The sequence below is a fragment of the Anomaloglossus baeobatrachus genome, chromosome 3, assembly GCF_048569485.1.
Source record: "Anomaloglossus baeobatrachus isolate aAnoBae1 chromosome 3, aAnoBae1.hap1, whole genome shotgun sequence".
In the NCBI taxonomy this organism is placed as follows: domain Eukaryota; kingdom Metazoa; phylum Chordata; class Amphibia; order Anura; family Aromobatidae; genus Anomaloglossus; species Anomaloglossus baeobatrachus.
The window spans coordinates 436,078,565-436,095,109 of record NC_134355.1 but is presented as its reverse complement, the minus strand read 5'-3'; the positions used below and the strand labels follow the sequence as shown (position 1 = coordinate 436,095,109).

Sequence of the window (16,545 nt, the reverse complement as noted above, 5' to 3'; positions counted from 1 at the left end):
GTCACATGGCATGGCCGCACACTCTCCCGTCAGGAGCTGGTCGGCTGCATGTATTTCTATGCAGTTGACACGCTCCTGTCCGAAGAGTGTGCGGCCGTGCAGGGTGATGCAATCCTTTAATCATGCGAGTAATATGTTCATGTGAGCGCACCCTAACTGCTAGATCTGCAGTAGAGAAATTTTATGAAAATGACAGCAAACAGCTCAGTAAGTGACACATTGCTGGAATCAGTGTCTCTGTCTCTACATCATACTGCTCTCAGATGGGGTAACAAAAACCTGGTGACAGATTCCCTTTAATAAAACTCATTTGCTAAGAATTTGCTTCTGACACTTAAGCCACGTGCACACGTTGAGTATTTAGTGAGTTTTGTTTTTATTACACTTCTTTCTGATTCTTCCACTTCTAATTTTGCCTTAGAGGTAAATACTCAATGTGTGCACGTGGCCTAAGAGTCTGGGTAACTAATCTAAATAAAAATGGTATAGGGTATGCAAGGGTGTACAACTCCCTCTGTCGTTGGGTTTCAGTACCTTGGGATGGGTTATAATCCTATTCACTTGATAGATTCTTCTTTCTTTTTCTTCCTTGTTTAGGTTATACTGCCCAACCACAACCGTCCAATGTAGCTCATTAACATTTCTGCCGAAAAAATTACAGATCTGATAATCTGAGTACCAGGAAACAGACAGATAACCCACTAATGGTTCGCAGCCACATATACAGACAGCTCTTCTGTACTTTTGTGAGTTGGCCAGGTAGGTCCTATAATAATGTCTAACTTGATTGACATAATATTTACAAAAAATGTTATTCATCAACTAAACAGGTTTAGCTTCATGAATATTTAACGCACAAACATTTATCAGTAAATTCACCCACACTAATTATAATCTATAGGAGTGAGCGGTGAGAATTAATCTCATACCCATTAAAGCAGTGTGCAGCGGTTAGCACCCAGACGTCTCCCAGCAGGACTCCTCCACACATAAGGTCTCCATTAAGTCGAATATTAACCAGCCATGGCCAAGACCCAGGTGAAGTAATGCTTCCTCCAACTATTCGACCTTTAGGTATAGTGTTGTTGGTGATAGATGATATGGCTTGTCCGCAGATCACTAGTGTAAAAATGTATTGTTCAGTATTCTGCATGACAGCAATACTAAGATATTATAACAGAATATAAATATGAATTACATTAGTATAAAACCCTTTATCACAATTCTCCTGATGTGACCACACATTGTAATGTGACATCGTATTAAGCCTCGTGCACACGTTGAGTATTTGGTGAGTTTTTTACCTCAGTATTTGTAGCCAAAACCAGGAGTGGGTGATAAATACAGGAGTGGTGCTGAGTTTCCATTATACTTTTCCTCTGATTGTTCCACTCCTGGTTTGGGCTACATATACTGAGCAAAATAGCAATTACCTTCAAAACCCCCTTAATAAGAGAGCAAATGTGTCGCCCTGGGCAAGCCAGGGGACACAGGTCACACACCACCACACCCCACACTCCAGGTAGGCACACCTAAGCTGAACCAGAAATCCTTGTTGCCTTCCTCCAGAGGCTGATGATTCACACCAGGGGGTGGGCCAGGCGGTTGGCTCCGCCCACCAAGGAGATCACAGCTCTGGAGGCGGGAAGTACCAGGCAGTCAGCTCAGGGAAGAGCTTGAGAGTAGAGTCTAGTCAGGGAGGAGGAAGTGGAAGGAGTGGAGGAGTAGCCCAGTGTGGCTAAAGTAAACAACCAAGTGACAGAAAAGAAAGAAAAGTGGTAAAGGAGGAAAGCAAGTGTGGTGACAGAGGGAGAGAGAAGCCTGAAGGTCCAGCTTTGTGTAGGGCCAGAACAGCAAGGTCAGCGACGGCGGTGACTGTCCGGAGGGGGACCGTTTGGAAGTTCCTGGAAGGACCCCGTTGGCTGTGTGCCCGGTGGTCTGGAGCAGTGTTCCGAAAGACAGTCAGCACCAGGGCAGGGGCCTCTCGGACCCCGGCAAGGCTAGGAGTCGCCAAATTTGCCGAATCCGTCAGTGAAGGGGACGTAGATCCCCCAACAACCAAGTCCCGATTGAAGGCAACAGCCCAACCTGAAGCAGAGAGACACCGCCACCGCCACGGCACCAGTTTCTCAGGGCCAGCGCCTGCGGGCAAAGTGTAGTGCTCCTCCGGCCCAGCTTGAAGCCGGGGAGCGGGTTACCGGTGGGGACCCATCGCAACCAACCGTACATACAGGTGCAAGGAAAAGGGACATCACCGTCACCTACCGGGAAAGCAAAGCAGCCGTCTGTGGGACCGTCCTACCAGCCGTTTGGTTTACCGTACAAACTGTGTCCACGTCTCAGGCTGAGTGAGTACCACAGTGCCGCAAGGCACAGCGCTGCCCCCGCGTCCCTGCGCCCACCAGGCCCTGCACCTCCCAAGCCATCACCGGGCCCCGGGATCACCAACCCCTACCCACGGAGGGGCAATACAACACCTGGCTGCTCCCCTTCACCATCCCCGGGATCCCCACTCAGAGCAGCGGTGGTGCAATCACCACAACCGTGGGTGGCGTCACGAACTATAACAATCCCCACACCCAACAAACCCCTTTCACTCACGGGCGAGGAGTGTCGCTCGAAGAACCCCGGGATCCGGCCCACGGCTCGAGCCACCACTGAGCAGCTGCCGGACCCGAGCAGAAGGGGTGAGCGCGGTGTGCTGACACCCTCCTCCCCGCCCGCGACAACTTGGCGTCACGAACAGGATCTTACCGCTCTGCCGTCTGGTAGAGGTGCGCCTTGTTACCGCCGGAGGTATCCGGCAGAAAAATTTCAGAAGCCGCCATCTTTGGCGCGAAAAGTTCCCGCTCGAGCGTCTTCTCGAGCAGTAGAGGCGCGAAGGCCAAAACCCCGCCCCGAGAGAGGAGGGGCCGAAAAGAGCTAAGGGGGACGGGATGGCGGCTGGCCGCATATAGCTGCGGCTATAAAAGCAGGGTCGCCAGGACTCTGCGAAGATACCGTTCCTGGAAGCAAACGAACCAGCCATCATGTGGATGCCGTCCCGTGACACCGAAGCCCCCGCGCCTGGAACCGCGGCGTGGGCGGAAATCCGAACCGCGCAGCTCTACCAGAGGCTGCAGGTCAGGATGCAGCTCCTCATGGAGGAGTGGGAGGCCGACATGGCGGACGTTGTAGCCACCGTGCGGAGACGCGAGGAGGAAGCGGAGAAAGGGAGGGTGAGTGACCCACGTCCCGACGCCCTTGAGGGGCCGGTCATCGCGGCTGTGGGGCCCGGTCCAAGCCCTCTCCCTTCGCTGCCTCCCTCGCCACCCGTCCCGGAGGCCGTGACCCCGCCACTAGGCCTGCTACCACCGCAACCGGTAGCAGTACCCAGCGTCCCCGCCCAAGCGGGCCGACCTGTAGCCGGAGCCCGCGGCACACCGGAGGTGTTACCGTGGAAGACGCCGAAGGAGAAACCGGAGGCATCCCTTGAGAAGTTTCCCGAGCCGGAGCCGATAGCCCGCTCCGAGCCGAAGGCCCGGCAGCGGAAAGCCCCTATGCCCATCCCCCACACCTCGGCTGAGGTCGCGCCGGGTTGTTGCTGTAAGGCAGCGCCCAAGGCCAAGACACCGCGGGACATGCCGCCCAGGTTCCTAACGGTGGGCAATGTCCAGGATGTCCCGCGGGGCCCGACCCGTGCGATGGCGCTGGCGGCAGCGCCGTACTGGGATAGGGAGCCGGTACCGCTGGGCCTGGAGATCGCAGAGAGGGAGCGGAAGAAGGCCGAGCTGGTGGCCAGAGCGATCCGGGAGAAAGAGAATCTCCGGCAAGCGACGTTCCGTGACCGGGGACCGCTGTACGAGGGACAGGTGAGGCGGTTTGATGTCCGCCGGGGCTACGGGTTCATCTACGAGCCGGGCCTGGAGGCCGAAGTGTTTGTAGCCCGGCGGGATGTGCATGCTCACCTGCCCGAAGAACATCCCGGCCGTAACCTGATGCCGGGAGACATTGTGCAGTATACCCGGCACTTTGGGGAGCGAGGGTGGTTTGCGCTGGACGTTAACCTCAGGAGGGGCCCGGAAGCCCGAGCGAGCGCAGACCTCTACCCCTTGCCAGCAGCCCCAGCGCTTGAAGAACCGGAGTAGGGCAATGAATGCCCGTAGCACCGTCCCCGTTGGGACCACCTGCTTGTTTGTTGTTTGAAAAGTTGAAAGTTCTGCAATGATAAGAAAAATGATGATTACCGAACAGTAACCAGATTATCTTTGTGATTTGCAACCGGCTGGAGCCGGCACCGTTGTCCCCGAGGGGACCGTTTAAAAATGCATGGGAACTATCCATGGACAAGCCCGTGAACTTTGCAGGGCAACCACAAACGTTAGTGGCTTGTAAATATGTTGGTTACCGTTGCCGTTTCCGCAGGCCGCCTCCGGAGAGGCAGGTTGGAGGGAGGGCCCTGAGCAGAGCAGGCTAGGGCCCAGCCACCAAAGGAACCGGTGGCTACCCTCTGGAGGGAGGGACAGATCCCGCTCGGGTACCGTGTGCTGGACTGTGGGTCAAGGGGTGCTGCCTGGGTTTTAGGGGCAGCATCAGGGCCAGGTTACTTGGGTGGGAGAGAGCGGAAACCGTAACCGTAAACCGATGCAACGTTTAAGAAATGTGCCTCCCGTCTTGGGAAGAAGTTATTAAAAATGTCATATTGTTTGTTTAACCCTGTTATCCCCTTTTTACAGAAAAATAAAACCGGTGTAGGACGGCAGCCCGCGGACGGTCTGCGTTTTGCTAAGGGGGAATGTGTCGCCCTGGGCAAGCCAGGGGACACAGGTCACACACCACCACACCCCACACCCCAGGTAGGCACACCTAAGCTGAACCAGAAATCCTTGTTGCCTTCCTCCAGAGGCTGATGATTCACACCAGGGGGTGGGCCAGGCGGTTGGCTCCGCCCACCAAGGAGATCACAGCTCTGGAGGCGGGAAGTACCAGGCAGTCAGCTCAGGGAAGAGCTTGAGAGTAGAGTCTAGTCAGGGAGGAGGAAGTGGAAGGAGTGGAGGAGTAGCCCAGTGTGGCTAAAGTAAACAACCAAGTGACAGAAAAGAAAGAAAAGTGGTAAAGGAGGAAAGCAAGTGTGGTGACAGAGGGAGAGAGAAGCCTGAAGGTCCAGCTTTGTGTAGGGCCAGAACAGCAAGGTCAGCGACGGCGGTGACTGTCCAGAGGGGGACCGTTTGGAAGTTCCTGGAAGGACCCCGTTGGCTGTGTGCCCGGTGGTCTGGAGCAGTGTTCCGAAAGACAGTCAGCACCAGGGCAGGGGCCTCTCGGACCCCGGCAAGGCTAGGAGTCGCCAAATTTGCCGAATCCGTCAGTGAAGGGGACGTAGATCCCCCAACAACCAAGTCCCGATTGAAGGCAACAGCCCAACCTGAAGCAGAGAGACACCGCCACCGCCACGGCACCAGTTTCTCAGGGCCAGCGCCTGCGGGCAAAGTGTAGTGCTCCTCCGGCCCAGCTTGAAGCCGGGGAGCGGGTTACCGGTGGGGACCCATCGCAACCAACCGTACATACAGGTGCAAGGAAAAGGGACATCACCGTCAACTACCGGGAAAGCAAAGCAGCCGTCTGTGGGACCGTCCTACCAGCCGTTTGGTTTACCGTACAAACTGTGTCCACGTCTCAGGCTGAGTGAGTACCACAGTGCCGCAAGGCACAGCGCTGCCCCCGCGTCCCTGCGCCCACCAGGCCCTGCACCTCCCAAGCCATCACCGGGCCCCGGGATCACCAACCCCTACCCACGGAGGGGCAATACAACACCTGGCTGCTCCCCTTCACCATCCCCGGGATCCCCACTCAGAGCAGCGGTGGTGCAATCACCACAACCGTGGGTGGCGTCACGAACTATAACAATCCCCACACCCAACAAACCCCTTTCACTCACGGGCGAGGAGTGTCGCTCGAGGAACCCCGGGATCCGGCCCACGGCTCGAGCCACCACTGAGCAGCTGCCGGACCCGAGCAGAAGGGGTGAGCGCGGTGTGCTGACACCCTCCTCCCCGCCCGCGACACAAACAAATAGCAACGGGGGGCAAAAAGCTAGAGAAACAAACTCATAAAACATAGCTTTTATTAGATATTCATTAAAAAGTGGACTGCCACTATAAAAGAATAAAAGATGTGCAATTGGGCCCTATGGAATATAGCCCAAAAATGAACATCAGTCACAGAAATGCAGTAAGTGTGAAAGCAAGTCACACAAAAGATCTGCATTCAACAAAACACAGCATGCACAATTGTCACCTCAAAATTGCTGCAACAATGAAAAAAGGAAACAGTCTTACCGTGCTTCCAGAGGCATGTAAACAAAACACAGGAAAGAGCTCAATCATAGGTGACCCATCACAGGGCCTGCATAAATACCATTTGTTGGCTCAGAAGAGAAAACCATAGTGTATGACCTCCCGACGCGTTTCATACATTCATCTTCAGGGGAGTCCTCATAGGATGATCAATATATCAGTAAACACATCAAGACTGATAGTCAAGCAAATGCCCCAAGGACGGACTGTAGAAAAAACAGTCAAATTACAAACCATCCCAGAAAAAACATGTATGCGTAAGCAACCAAGATCCAGCCCACTTACCAGATTAATCCAGCATGGATGAACGCCAAGCTGTGTGTGCCGCGCCGGCTAATTGAAAACCGCGCTTATTTATAGCGACCGCGCATGCGCAGTAAGTCCACCATAAACCGTGACGTGTCAACCCAGCATGCACTACGCCGGAAGTCAACACGTCACGGTGGTAACAGGTAGCAGCCACATCACCAAGGTTCCGCCGCCTGCGTCATCAAAACAAGCCTGGAACGCAAGCTATAATAAAGAAAACAAAACCGGAAGTACACCCGGTAATGTTACACAAGCCCTAGGCAGGCGTTCACACAGTACAATGGCGGTATTAAGGTACAAGACCCATAGCGCCCATATAGGTAAGAGAGGCCTACACAATCGCAGGGACACCCCATATAATCAAACACCAGCTACACAGCAGAGCCGGGCATCATCTCAAACAGGACTAGAAACACAGAATAGAATGGAAAAGGACCACACCAAATAGACAAATACGGCATGAGCGGAGGAACAAACAACACTACAGAGGAGACACCATGAAACTGGTGCCAATCAGAGTATAAGCATCAAAAGGTCAAAACTCAGAGGGATAAGGATGACAACCAAAAGGCTAATACTGCAGAATAACTACAAATGGAGCGAAGGAAAAACTGAGGTAAAAACTCTCCAAATACTCAATGTGTGCATTTGGCCTTACTAACTTGTAGGGTCACACGACAGTAAAATAAATTGTCCCATTCTCATACCGAACAGTGGTACGATTTTTTTCTCACTTTTCATTTTTATGTAGTTTGTGTGTTGCCATTAATTATTTACAGAGGCATTTACAGTTTCCTATGTTACAGAATTGCAATGTATGGAAGTATAACATGGCCGAGTTCTATCCGATGTCTTGTTGGATAGCACTCAGCCCCACTATGGGGCAGTATAAAGCAATGGTAATTTCAGGCTCAACCACTTAGTTTAGGTGCTTAAGGGGAAAAAAAGCCATAAATAGTATATAACCCCAGCACTCAAATGAAAGCAAGAGAATTTTTTGTGATGCAAGTGGATTTATTGACACACTGCAAAAGTGAACCTAAACCAGAGCAACACCGACGTTTCGGCGTAGAGCCTTTCTCAAGGTAGTTGCCTGAAAAGGTGTGAAAAAATTACAAAATGAGTGCATATATGTACAAGTGGAGCATAAAATATGTACAGGATAAATACAAAAATATACAAAAATGTACATGTAGAGAAAGAACGTACATCAATGGTTACAGCTGGATGGCGCGGGTCACATAGGACAACCGAAATGCATAAAGGGAGGCAAGGTTCTTTCACAATTGCAGAGTGTGCTCTAATAACATGAGAGAGATAATAGTTAATGTAGGCATGATTCAGACAAAAAAAAAATTTCTGTTACAGGCGTTCACCCATCCTCCACAGTGACACTGTCACTCCTCTGCATACGGTATGTCGCATTCCCCTTTGCTCCTTATGGTTGCTTTGCTCATTTGCTGTTCTCTTCCTCTTCCTCCCCTTTCCCTCTCCTTTTCCCTCTCTTCTCCCTCTCTCTTTCCCTCTCTTTGTCCCTCCCTCTCTCCTTCCCTCATTTTCCCTCTCTTTCTCTCCCTCTTTTCTTTCTCCCTCTTTCTCTTTCTCCCTCTTTCTTCCCTTCTCCCTTCCCCTCTCTCTTTCCCTCCCCCTCTTTCCCTCTTTCTCCCTCTTTCTCCCTCTTTCTCCCTCTCTCTCCCTCCCTCTTTCTCCCTCTCTCTCCCTCCCTCTTTCTCCCTCTTTCTCCCTCTTTCTCTTTCTCCCTCTTTCTTCCCTTCTCCCTTTCCCTCTCTCTTTCCCTCCCCCTCTTTCCCTCTTTCTCCCTCTCTCTCCCTCCCTCTTTCTCCCTCTCTCTCCCTCCCTCTTTCTCCCTCTTTCTCCCTCTTTCTCTTTCTCTTTCTCCCTCTTTCTCTTTCTCCCTCTTTCTCTTTCTCTCTCTTTCTCTTTCTCCCTCTTTCTCTTTCTCCCTCTTTCTCTTTCTCCCTTAATCTCTTTCTCCCTCTTTCTCATTCTCTTTCTCCCTCTCTCTTTCTCCCTCTCTCTTTCTCCCCCTCTCTTTTTCCCCCTCTCTTTCTCCCTCTCTCTTTCTCCCTCTCTCTCTCTCTCCCTCTCTCTCTCTCTCCCTCTCTCTCTCTCTCCCTCTCTCTTTTTTCCTCTCTCTTTCTCCTTCTATACATGTCTCGTTTCTATTACTATCATACTCTCCTTTTGCTACGCTTTTCTGCCTTCTACATCCTAGGATACTGACTTTGGCTTGAACTTTTGCCTGACAATCCATTTGTCCATTTTCCCCATGGTACTTTTTTGTCTGAATCATGCCTACATTAACTATTATCTCTCTCATGTTATTAGAGCACACTCTGCAATTGTGAAAGAACCTTTCCTCCCTTTATGCATTTCGGTTGTCCTTTGTGACCCGCGCCATCCAGCTGTAACCATTGATGTACGTTCTTTCTCTACATGTACATTTTTGTATATTTTTGTATTTATCCTGTACATATTTTATGTTCCACTTGTACATATATGCACTCATTTTGTCATTTTTTTCACACCTTTTCAGGCTACTACCTTGAGAAAGGCTCTACGCCGAAACGTCGGTGCTGCTCTGGTTTAGGTTCACTTTTGCAGTGTGTCAATAAATCCACTTGCACCACTATGGGGCAGTGCTGATCAGCACTTTTTTATCTCATGCCAATTTGGCATGCTGGAGGTGTATGGCTGGAGTCACACTTCCAAGGATCGCATTGCACTTCCCGGACTGGTTGGCTTCTCTCCCGGCTGGGCAGTGCAATGAAATCCTCGAGCAAGTCAAGCACAAGTGTGATTCCAGCCTATATTGGATGGTGCGCTCTCATTCAAGTCTATGGGTGTGTGCAAAATATCAGCCTCCACTCAGATATCATCCAAGTTCCGTCCAATATACTATGGCCCAGACAATGGTGAGGATGGAGAAATTAGGTTCTCCATCTTCTCCTCACCTGTGTTCCAATTCTCACATGCGAGCGAATCGGATCACAGTAATGATTCTCAGCTCACACTCCGATCAGATTTTTTATACTATGGTCTGACCCTCAGAGTCAGATTGCAACACGCTGGGATTTTTTTTCATGCTGAATCGGTATGAGAAAAAAACATTCATGAGCACTGCCTTATTGAATAACATTGGTCCGAGTGCAATAGCTTTTCTTATCGTACTGCAGTCATCTGATGGTGGTGTGAGTGAGCCCTTACTATCATGTTTACTTATCGATAAATTGGAATGTGAATTTTTCTTTGGACTGCCCGTGTCTGTTTCTGACTTCTCTACATGTGATTACATTCATTGGTTTAGGCCTCATTAGGGTTTGGGAACTTGACTTTTTACTTTTTCTGGACAGCTTATCAAAGAATCATGGACAGACAATATTTTTTACAGGCTCATTGGAAAACCATAATAAACCATTATTATAATAAGTGATCCAGGTCTACAGGCCATAAATTTGATATGAAGATATCAGCTGCATTTAGTGTAAACTGTAAAATGATGATTATTTCAGTCAAAATATTCTGTATAAATTTCTACAGTTTCAAAAATACCATGGATGCTTTTTTTACAGATTGGGCAAAAAAGTGCCCAATTTGTATGCACTGTCCTGGCATTTCTGTCTGGCTGGCAGGTTTGGACCTCATTCAGACATTCATGTGACACGTACGGTATATATTCTATTATTGTTTTCATGGCTTAAACATGTACCCAACTATAAGATATTGTCTTTTTTTTTTAATTCTTTATTTAACAGGAACCAGATAAACGTAAGGTACAGATACCCGGACCTAAGGGCCCAACTACATGAACAGTGGTGCACAGCAAAACACATAGTACAGTTACAAGCATTATCCTGAGATGCATTCAGTCGTGCGACCTGTCTTGTACAGACCAGTTATATACGATTTCAAATATTTTTACTTGTTTTGAGACCCAGAGAAAGCAGAAAAGAAGATGTAGAAAGAAAGGAGAGGGAGCATGCAGGACCTATAGACATAGAGGAGAACATGCTCCTGCAAGATAGAAAAGAAGAAGAGGGAAAGGGGAGGGTAGTGAGTTTGTGACATAGAGGGGAAGGGTGAGGGGAGAAAAGGAGGAGGGAGTTGGGGAGGGGGTAAGCGAGCGCCCACGCCATCCCTTCATTTTTGGAGACACCACGCACTTGCTATTAGTTAGATGTCCCATCACTGGTCCCCAGGTGGCTCCCCAGCAACATTCATTACTCCTCAGTTTGTTGGAAATCCATCCACTTTCTCCAAGTGGCCCAGAATTTCATGTAAGGGTGGCTTTACACGCTACATGATCGCTAGCCGATGCTAGCGATGGCGAGCGTGATAGCATCTGCCCCTATCATTATGCCGATATGTGAAGATCGCTGCCGTAGCAACATTATCGCTAGGGCAGCGTCACACGTACTTACCTGCTCGGCGACGTCACTGTGACCGGCAAGCCGCCTCCTTTCTAAGAGGGCGGTTCGCTCGGCGTCACAGCGACGTCACTAAGCGGCCGCCCAATCAAAGCGGAAGGGCAGAGATGAGCGGGACGAACATCCCGCCCACCTTCTTCCTTCCTCATTGCTGGCGTGTGGCAGGTAAGGAGAGGTTCCTCGTTCCTGCGGCGTCACACGTAGCGATGTGTGCTGCCGCAGGGACGAGGATCAACTTCGCCCAGGCGACAGCAGCGATAATTGGGAGAGGACCCCCATGTCAACGAGGAGTGATTTTGGACGTTTTTGCAACGATCCAAAATCACTCCTAGGAGTCACACACAACGAGATCGCTACAGCGGCCGGATGTGCGTCACAAAATCCGTGACCCCAACGAGATCGCTGTAGCGATCTCATAGTGTGTAAAGCCCGCTTAAGGCTATGTGCGCACGTTGCGTCGGAGTACCTGCAGTTTATTCTGCACGTTTTCCTTCCCTTGGTTTTTGACCAAATGGCGTTTGACAATTTTTTAGCGCTAAAAACGCATGCGTTTTTACCGCGTTTTTAGTGCGTTTTTAGCGCTTTTTACCTGCGTTTTCACCTGCGTTTCTGCAGATGCGTTTTTGAGATCAAGACACTGAGAAATAAAGTTGAAATAGTCAAAAAGATTGAAAAAAGAGAAAAAAATTATAAAATTAACTTTTAATAAAATTAAATGGGAAATTATCAATTTAAATGTAATAATAGCGGTTATGCACATTTTAACAGAAAAATAGCTAAAGTTTATTATTTTTTAACATTTAAATTTTCGGTTATTGTGTGTGTGTAAAAGAACATTAGAACCCATTAATTTTATGCCAGAAAAGCATGCGTTTTTGGAGCCAAAAACGCAGTTGAAAAGCAGGTAAAAAGCATGCAAAACGCAGGAATTGTGATTTTGGTTGCTTTTTGACATTTCTCATTGACTCCAATGTTAAGGAAACGCTGCAGAAATGGCAAAAACAACTGACATGCTGCTTCTTTTTCAGCATGGTTTTTGACCACAAATATGCAAATTAAACGCTGCTGAACAAAAAGCAAAGTGCAGACAGGATTTCTGCTTTTCCCATAGACTTTGCTGGAAATCAAAAATGCATGCATTTTTGCCCAAAAACGCTGCTGCCAAAAACGCTGCAGAAACGCGGTAAAAAACGCAACGTGCGAACATAGCCTTAGAGTCATGCAAAGATGAGATCAGAGTCTCCATGTGCATGAGGTCATTGACCCTTAAGATCCACTTTGAGAGTGGGTGGTAGGGGATTCTTCCATTGCTCTGGAATACATGAACTAGCTGCCATTATGAGGAACTTCCTCAAAGAGGATTTGTAAGTTTTTAGAGGGGTCTCACAGTGATGCAACAAAAAGAGGGCTGGGCCCATCACCTCAGTGGTTCTGGTGACCCGACGGATTGTTTGCGACACCCCCCTCGAGAAAGACCAGATCGCCTTGCACTCCCAGAAAACATGAAGGAGTGTTCCCTCCTCTCTGCCACACCTCCAGCAAGTGGGGTCCACTGGTTGAAATACAGCATGAATCCTACACAGCACTCCGTACCATCTGGACAGCAGTTTGTAGCTGGCCTCCTGGAACCTAGAGCTAATGGATGAGCTATGCACAAGCGTGAAGATACGCATCCTTTGCTCAGGGGTAAACCTGATGTTGAGGTCTGATTCCTACTGTGACACAAATGTTGGAGGGGGTTGGTCGGGGGGAGGACAAAATAGAGTACACTAACGAGAGTGAATGGCGTGCTGGGCCCGACCCCCACATATTAATTTAAATTGTGTCTTGGGGAGCCGGAAAGCACTTTAGGTGGGACTTTACTGAAAAAATGCGCAAGTTGTAGGAATCTTCATTGTCCTAGTGGGGCCGGGGCTGGTCTAGCATGTCCCCGGCAGAGCTGTTGAGGGCCAATCAATGTTATCCCCAAAATCCTCCACCGGGTCCACTCCATTTTGCACCCAAAGTTGGAAAATAGGGTCCGATCGGCCTGGCCCAAAGAAGAGATGGCTAGGGACAGGAGTCATTTTAGAGTAGGTGGCAATCAGTCCCGAGCTCAACAATACGTTATTGCAGTAGGCCACCATTGTGCCATTGGTCTGGGTTGATTTAAAAACTGCAGGGGCGTCTGGTAGCAGCCACGGCAATTTGTTTAGGGGTATTGGGGAAAAGGACTGCTCTATCTGTACCCATACCTTCTGTGCACTCTTTATGCACCAGTCTATTACTCTGGAAAGATGACCAGCAAAATGATATTGCTTCATATCGGGTAAGCTGATCCCATCTTTGTGTTTGATTCTCGTCAGGATAGTTCGCCTAATTATTGCCGGCTTTCCCGCTCATATAAAGGAGGACTGGATTGACACAATAATCCTGAAGAAAGCGGGTGGAATTTTTACCAGTAGGGCCTGTAGCAGGTACAAGGGCCTAAGTAAAATATTCATCTTGTAGATTTAGCATCTACCAAACCAAGAGAACAGAGATTTCACCCAGAGATCACAGTCCTTCCGAATGGAGGCGAGCAGCTCGGGAAAGTTATGCTGATATAGGAGACTAAAGCCCGCTTTACACGCTGCAATGTATCTTACAATGTGTCGGCGGGGTCACGTCGTAAGTGACACACATCCAGCATCGTAAGGTACATTGCAGTGTGTAAGAGCTACGTGCGATTGCGATTGAACGGTAAAACGTTCATCGCACGCACGTCGTTCATTCCTCATGAATTGAACATCAGATTGTTCATCGTACCCGGGGTAGCACACATCGCAGTGTGTGACACCCCGGGAACGATGAACAGATCTTACCTGCGTCCTGCGGCTCCTTGCCGGTAATGCGGAAGGAAGGAGGTGGGCGGGATGTTTATGTTCTGCTCAGCTCCGCCCCTCCACTTCTATTGGCCGGCTGCCGCGTGACGTCGCTGTGACGCCGAACGTCCCTCCCACTCCAGGAAGTGGACGTTCGCCGCCCACATCGAGGTCGTATGGAAGGGTAAGTACGTGTGATGGGGGGTTACCCGTATGTGCGGCACATTCAACAAATTGAACATGACGCACATACGATGGGGACGGTTACGATCGCATACGATATCGTATGCTGGATCGTAAGGTGTAAAGCAGGCTTAAGGTCACTGGTAAGACATGTCCCTAGATAGCCAAGAAATAGGGGTTGCCCACCTGAAGCTAAAAGAAGATTTCAGATCCTCTACCTCCATGGGGGGGAGATTTATGTTCAACACCTCTGATTTTGAAAAGTTAATTTTAAAGTTTGACAATTGAGAGTATGTCTGAAATTCTTTCATCAGGTTGGTGAGGGAAATTCTGGGGGCGTAAGCAAAGCACAAGAGGTTGTCCGCATATGCAGCTACTTTATGCGTATCCTGGCGTATTGCAATGCCCGCGACATCTCTGTTAGCTCGTACATGTCTGATGAAGGGTTCCAGAGTAAGAATGAATATCAGTGGAGTTAATGGGCAACCGGACCCTGGCTGAAGGGACAATCTACCCTGTCAAACGCCTTTTCGGCATCAGTCGAGAGCAACATGGACGGGATGCCCTCTATTTTAGCTTTGTGAATTAAATTAATGGCCTTGATTGTATTGTCACAGGCCTTGCGACCCGCCATGAACCCCGCATGGTCTGGGTGGGCAATCCTCGGAAGCAGAGGCGCTAATCTGGTTGCAAGAATTTTAGCAAAGAGCTTGTTGTCTAGGTTTAATAGTGATATTGGACGAAAGATAGCACATTGCATGGGGTCCTTTCCTGTCTTATGGATCACTGTGATGTGTGCTCTTAGGGAGTCAACGTTGGGGGCTGAACCAGCTAGAGCCCTAGAGTTAAATGTCGATAAAAGGTGTGGGGTCAGTATGTCTTGAAGCTTCTTATAATATAAGAGGGGAAGTCCGGCGGGTCCAGGTGCCTTGCCTGTTTTAGAGAAGGCTATAGCGCCCCAAAGCTCCTGATTAGAGATTGTATTTTCAAATGCCTTACCCTCTACCGCAGCCTAATGAGGCATCTTTGCCACTTTAATGTAGTCTAGTATTTTGAGGTGCAAGATGGTTCATGACTTTAGGGGATTACCTGATTCTAAATTATACATGGACGCATAGAGGTTTTTGAAGGTCTCTGCTATCTCCATAGATGTGCAGAAGGGTGTTTTGAGGGGAGAGGGAGGCGATCCTGGGGATGAATGTCGACGCCTGCTGTTGTATGAGAGCTCTTTCTAATGTCCTACTGCATTTATTCCCATATTCATAAAAGTGCCGCCGACATTGGACCAGGACCACCTTCGTTTTTGTATTAAGCAGCTTGCTCAGTTTATCTCAAACCTTAAAGAGTGCGCTACCAGCCTCCGCTGAGGGTGCCTGTTTGTGTCGGGTCTCTAATTCCATCAGTTGTGCTAAGAGTGTAGAGATCTCGAACTCAATTTCCTTCTTCAACCGCGCACCCTGCTGGATGAGCACTCCCCTAATTACACATTTGTGGGTCTCCCGTACTGAGGTTGGAGATGTTTCTCCAGGATCGTTCAGAGTAAAATACTCTGTATAAGATATAGTCTATGGGGTTGTGCACAAGCCTGTTATTTTAGCATACTGAGTGTCAGCTAAAAAAACAAACAAACAGGAGACCTGTTCATTTTTAATCTGACCTCAAACTCAACTATTCATATCTGAAAAGCTCAGACACATTGATACTTTTCTGGCTGCATCCTAGCACTGTCTGTTTCTCGGCTTTGCTTGTATATAGAACCTTTAGGCTGAGTTCTCCCTATAAGTATTTGGGGCATTTTTGCTTTTGCAGTATCTCTGCACCAATTAAATAAATTAGGTGACACATTTTTTAACATGCGATTTTGTCACTTTTTTTTCAGTTGCATTTTTTTCATGTTAATATATTATGTTTTAAATAAAACTGCTTTTATTTGGAAACATCCTGTTACTGGGCTTTAATAAACTTTATTGATACAGTGATGTACGCATTACTTGCATTTTTAGTGCATTTCCGCACTAAGGGTACCGTCACACTTTAGCGACGCAGCAGCGATCCCACCAGCGATCTGACCTGGTCAGGATCGCTGCTGCGTCGCTACATGGTCGCTGGTGAGCTGTCAAACAGGCAGATCTCACCAGCGACCAGTGACCAGCCCCCAGCCAGCAGCGACGTGCAAGCGATGCTGCGCTTGCACGGAGCCGGCGTCTGGAAGCTGCGGACACTGGTAACTAAGGTAAACATCGGTTATGGTTACCCGATGTTTACCTTAGTTACCAGCGCACACCGCTTAGCTTAGCGTGTGCAGGGAGCAGGAGCCGGCACTGGCAGCATGAGAGCTGCGGAGGCTGGTAACGAAGGTAAATATCGGGTGACCACCTTGGTTACCCGATGTTTACCTTGGTTACAGCTTACCGCAGGCTGTCAGATGCC

The 16,545-nt window shown here is 49.1% G+C and overlaps 1 protein-coding gene and 1 long non-coding RNA gene across 3 annotated transcripts in view; one reads left to right on the top strand and one right to left on the bottom strand.

Moving 5' to 3' along the window:
• The window catches only part of PRSS56 (serine protease 56), a 184,936-nt gene that overhangs the window by 135,765 nt on the left and 32,626 nt on the right, over positions 1–16,545 (bottom strand). For both annotated transcript variants that reach the window (XM_075340420.1, XM_075340421.1), the window contains exons 5-6: positions 930–1,119; positions 535–643 (exon numbers count right to left, since the gene is read on the bottom strand). In XM_075340420.1, coding sequence (XP_075196535.1) covers positions 535–643; positions 930–1,119 — 299 coding nt within the window. The remainder of the gene's footprint in view (positions 1–534; positions 644–929; positions 1,120–16,545) is intronic.
• The window catches only part of LOC142296611 (uncharacterized), a 119,027-nt gene continuing 103,434 nt past the window's right edge, over positions 953–16,545 (top strand). Inside the window, exon 1 of the long non-coding RNA XR_012751659.1 lies at positions 953–1,038. This is a non-coding gene — a long non-coding RNA (uncharacterized LOC142296611). The remainder of the gene's footprint in view (positions 1,039–16,545) is intronic.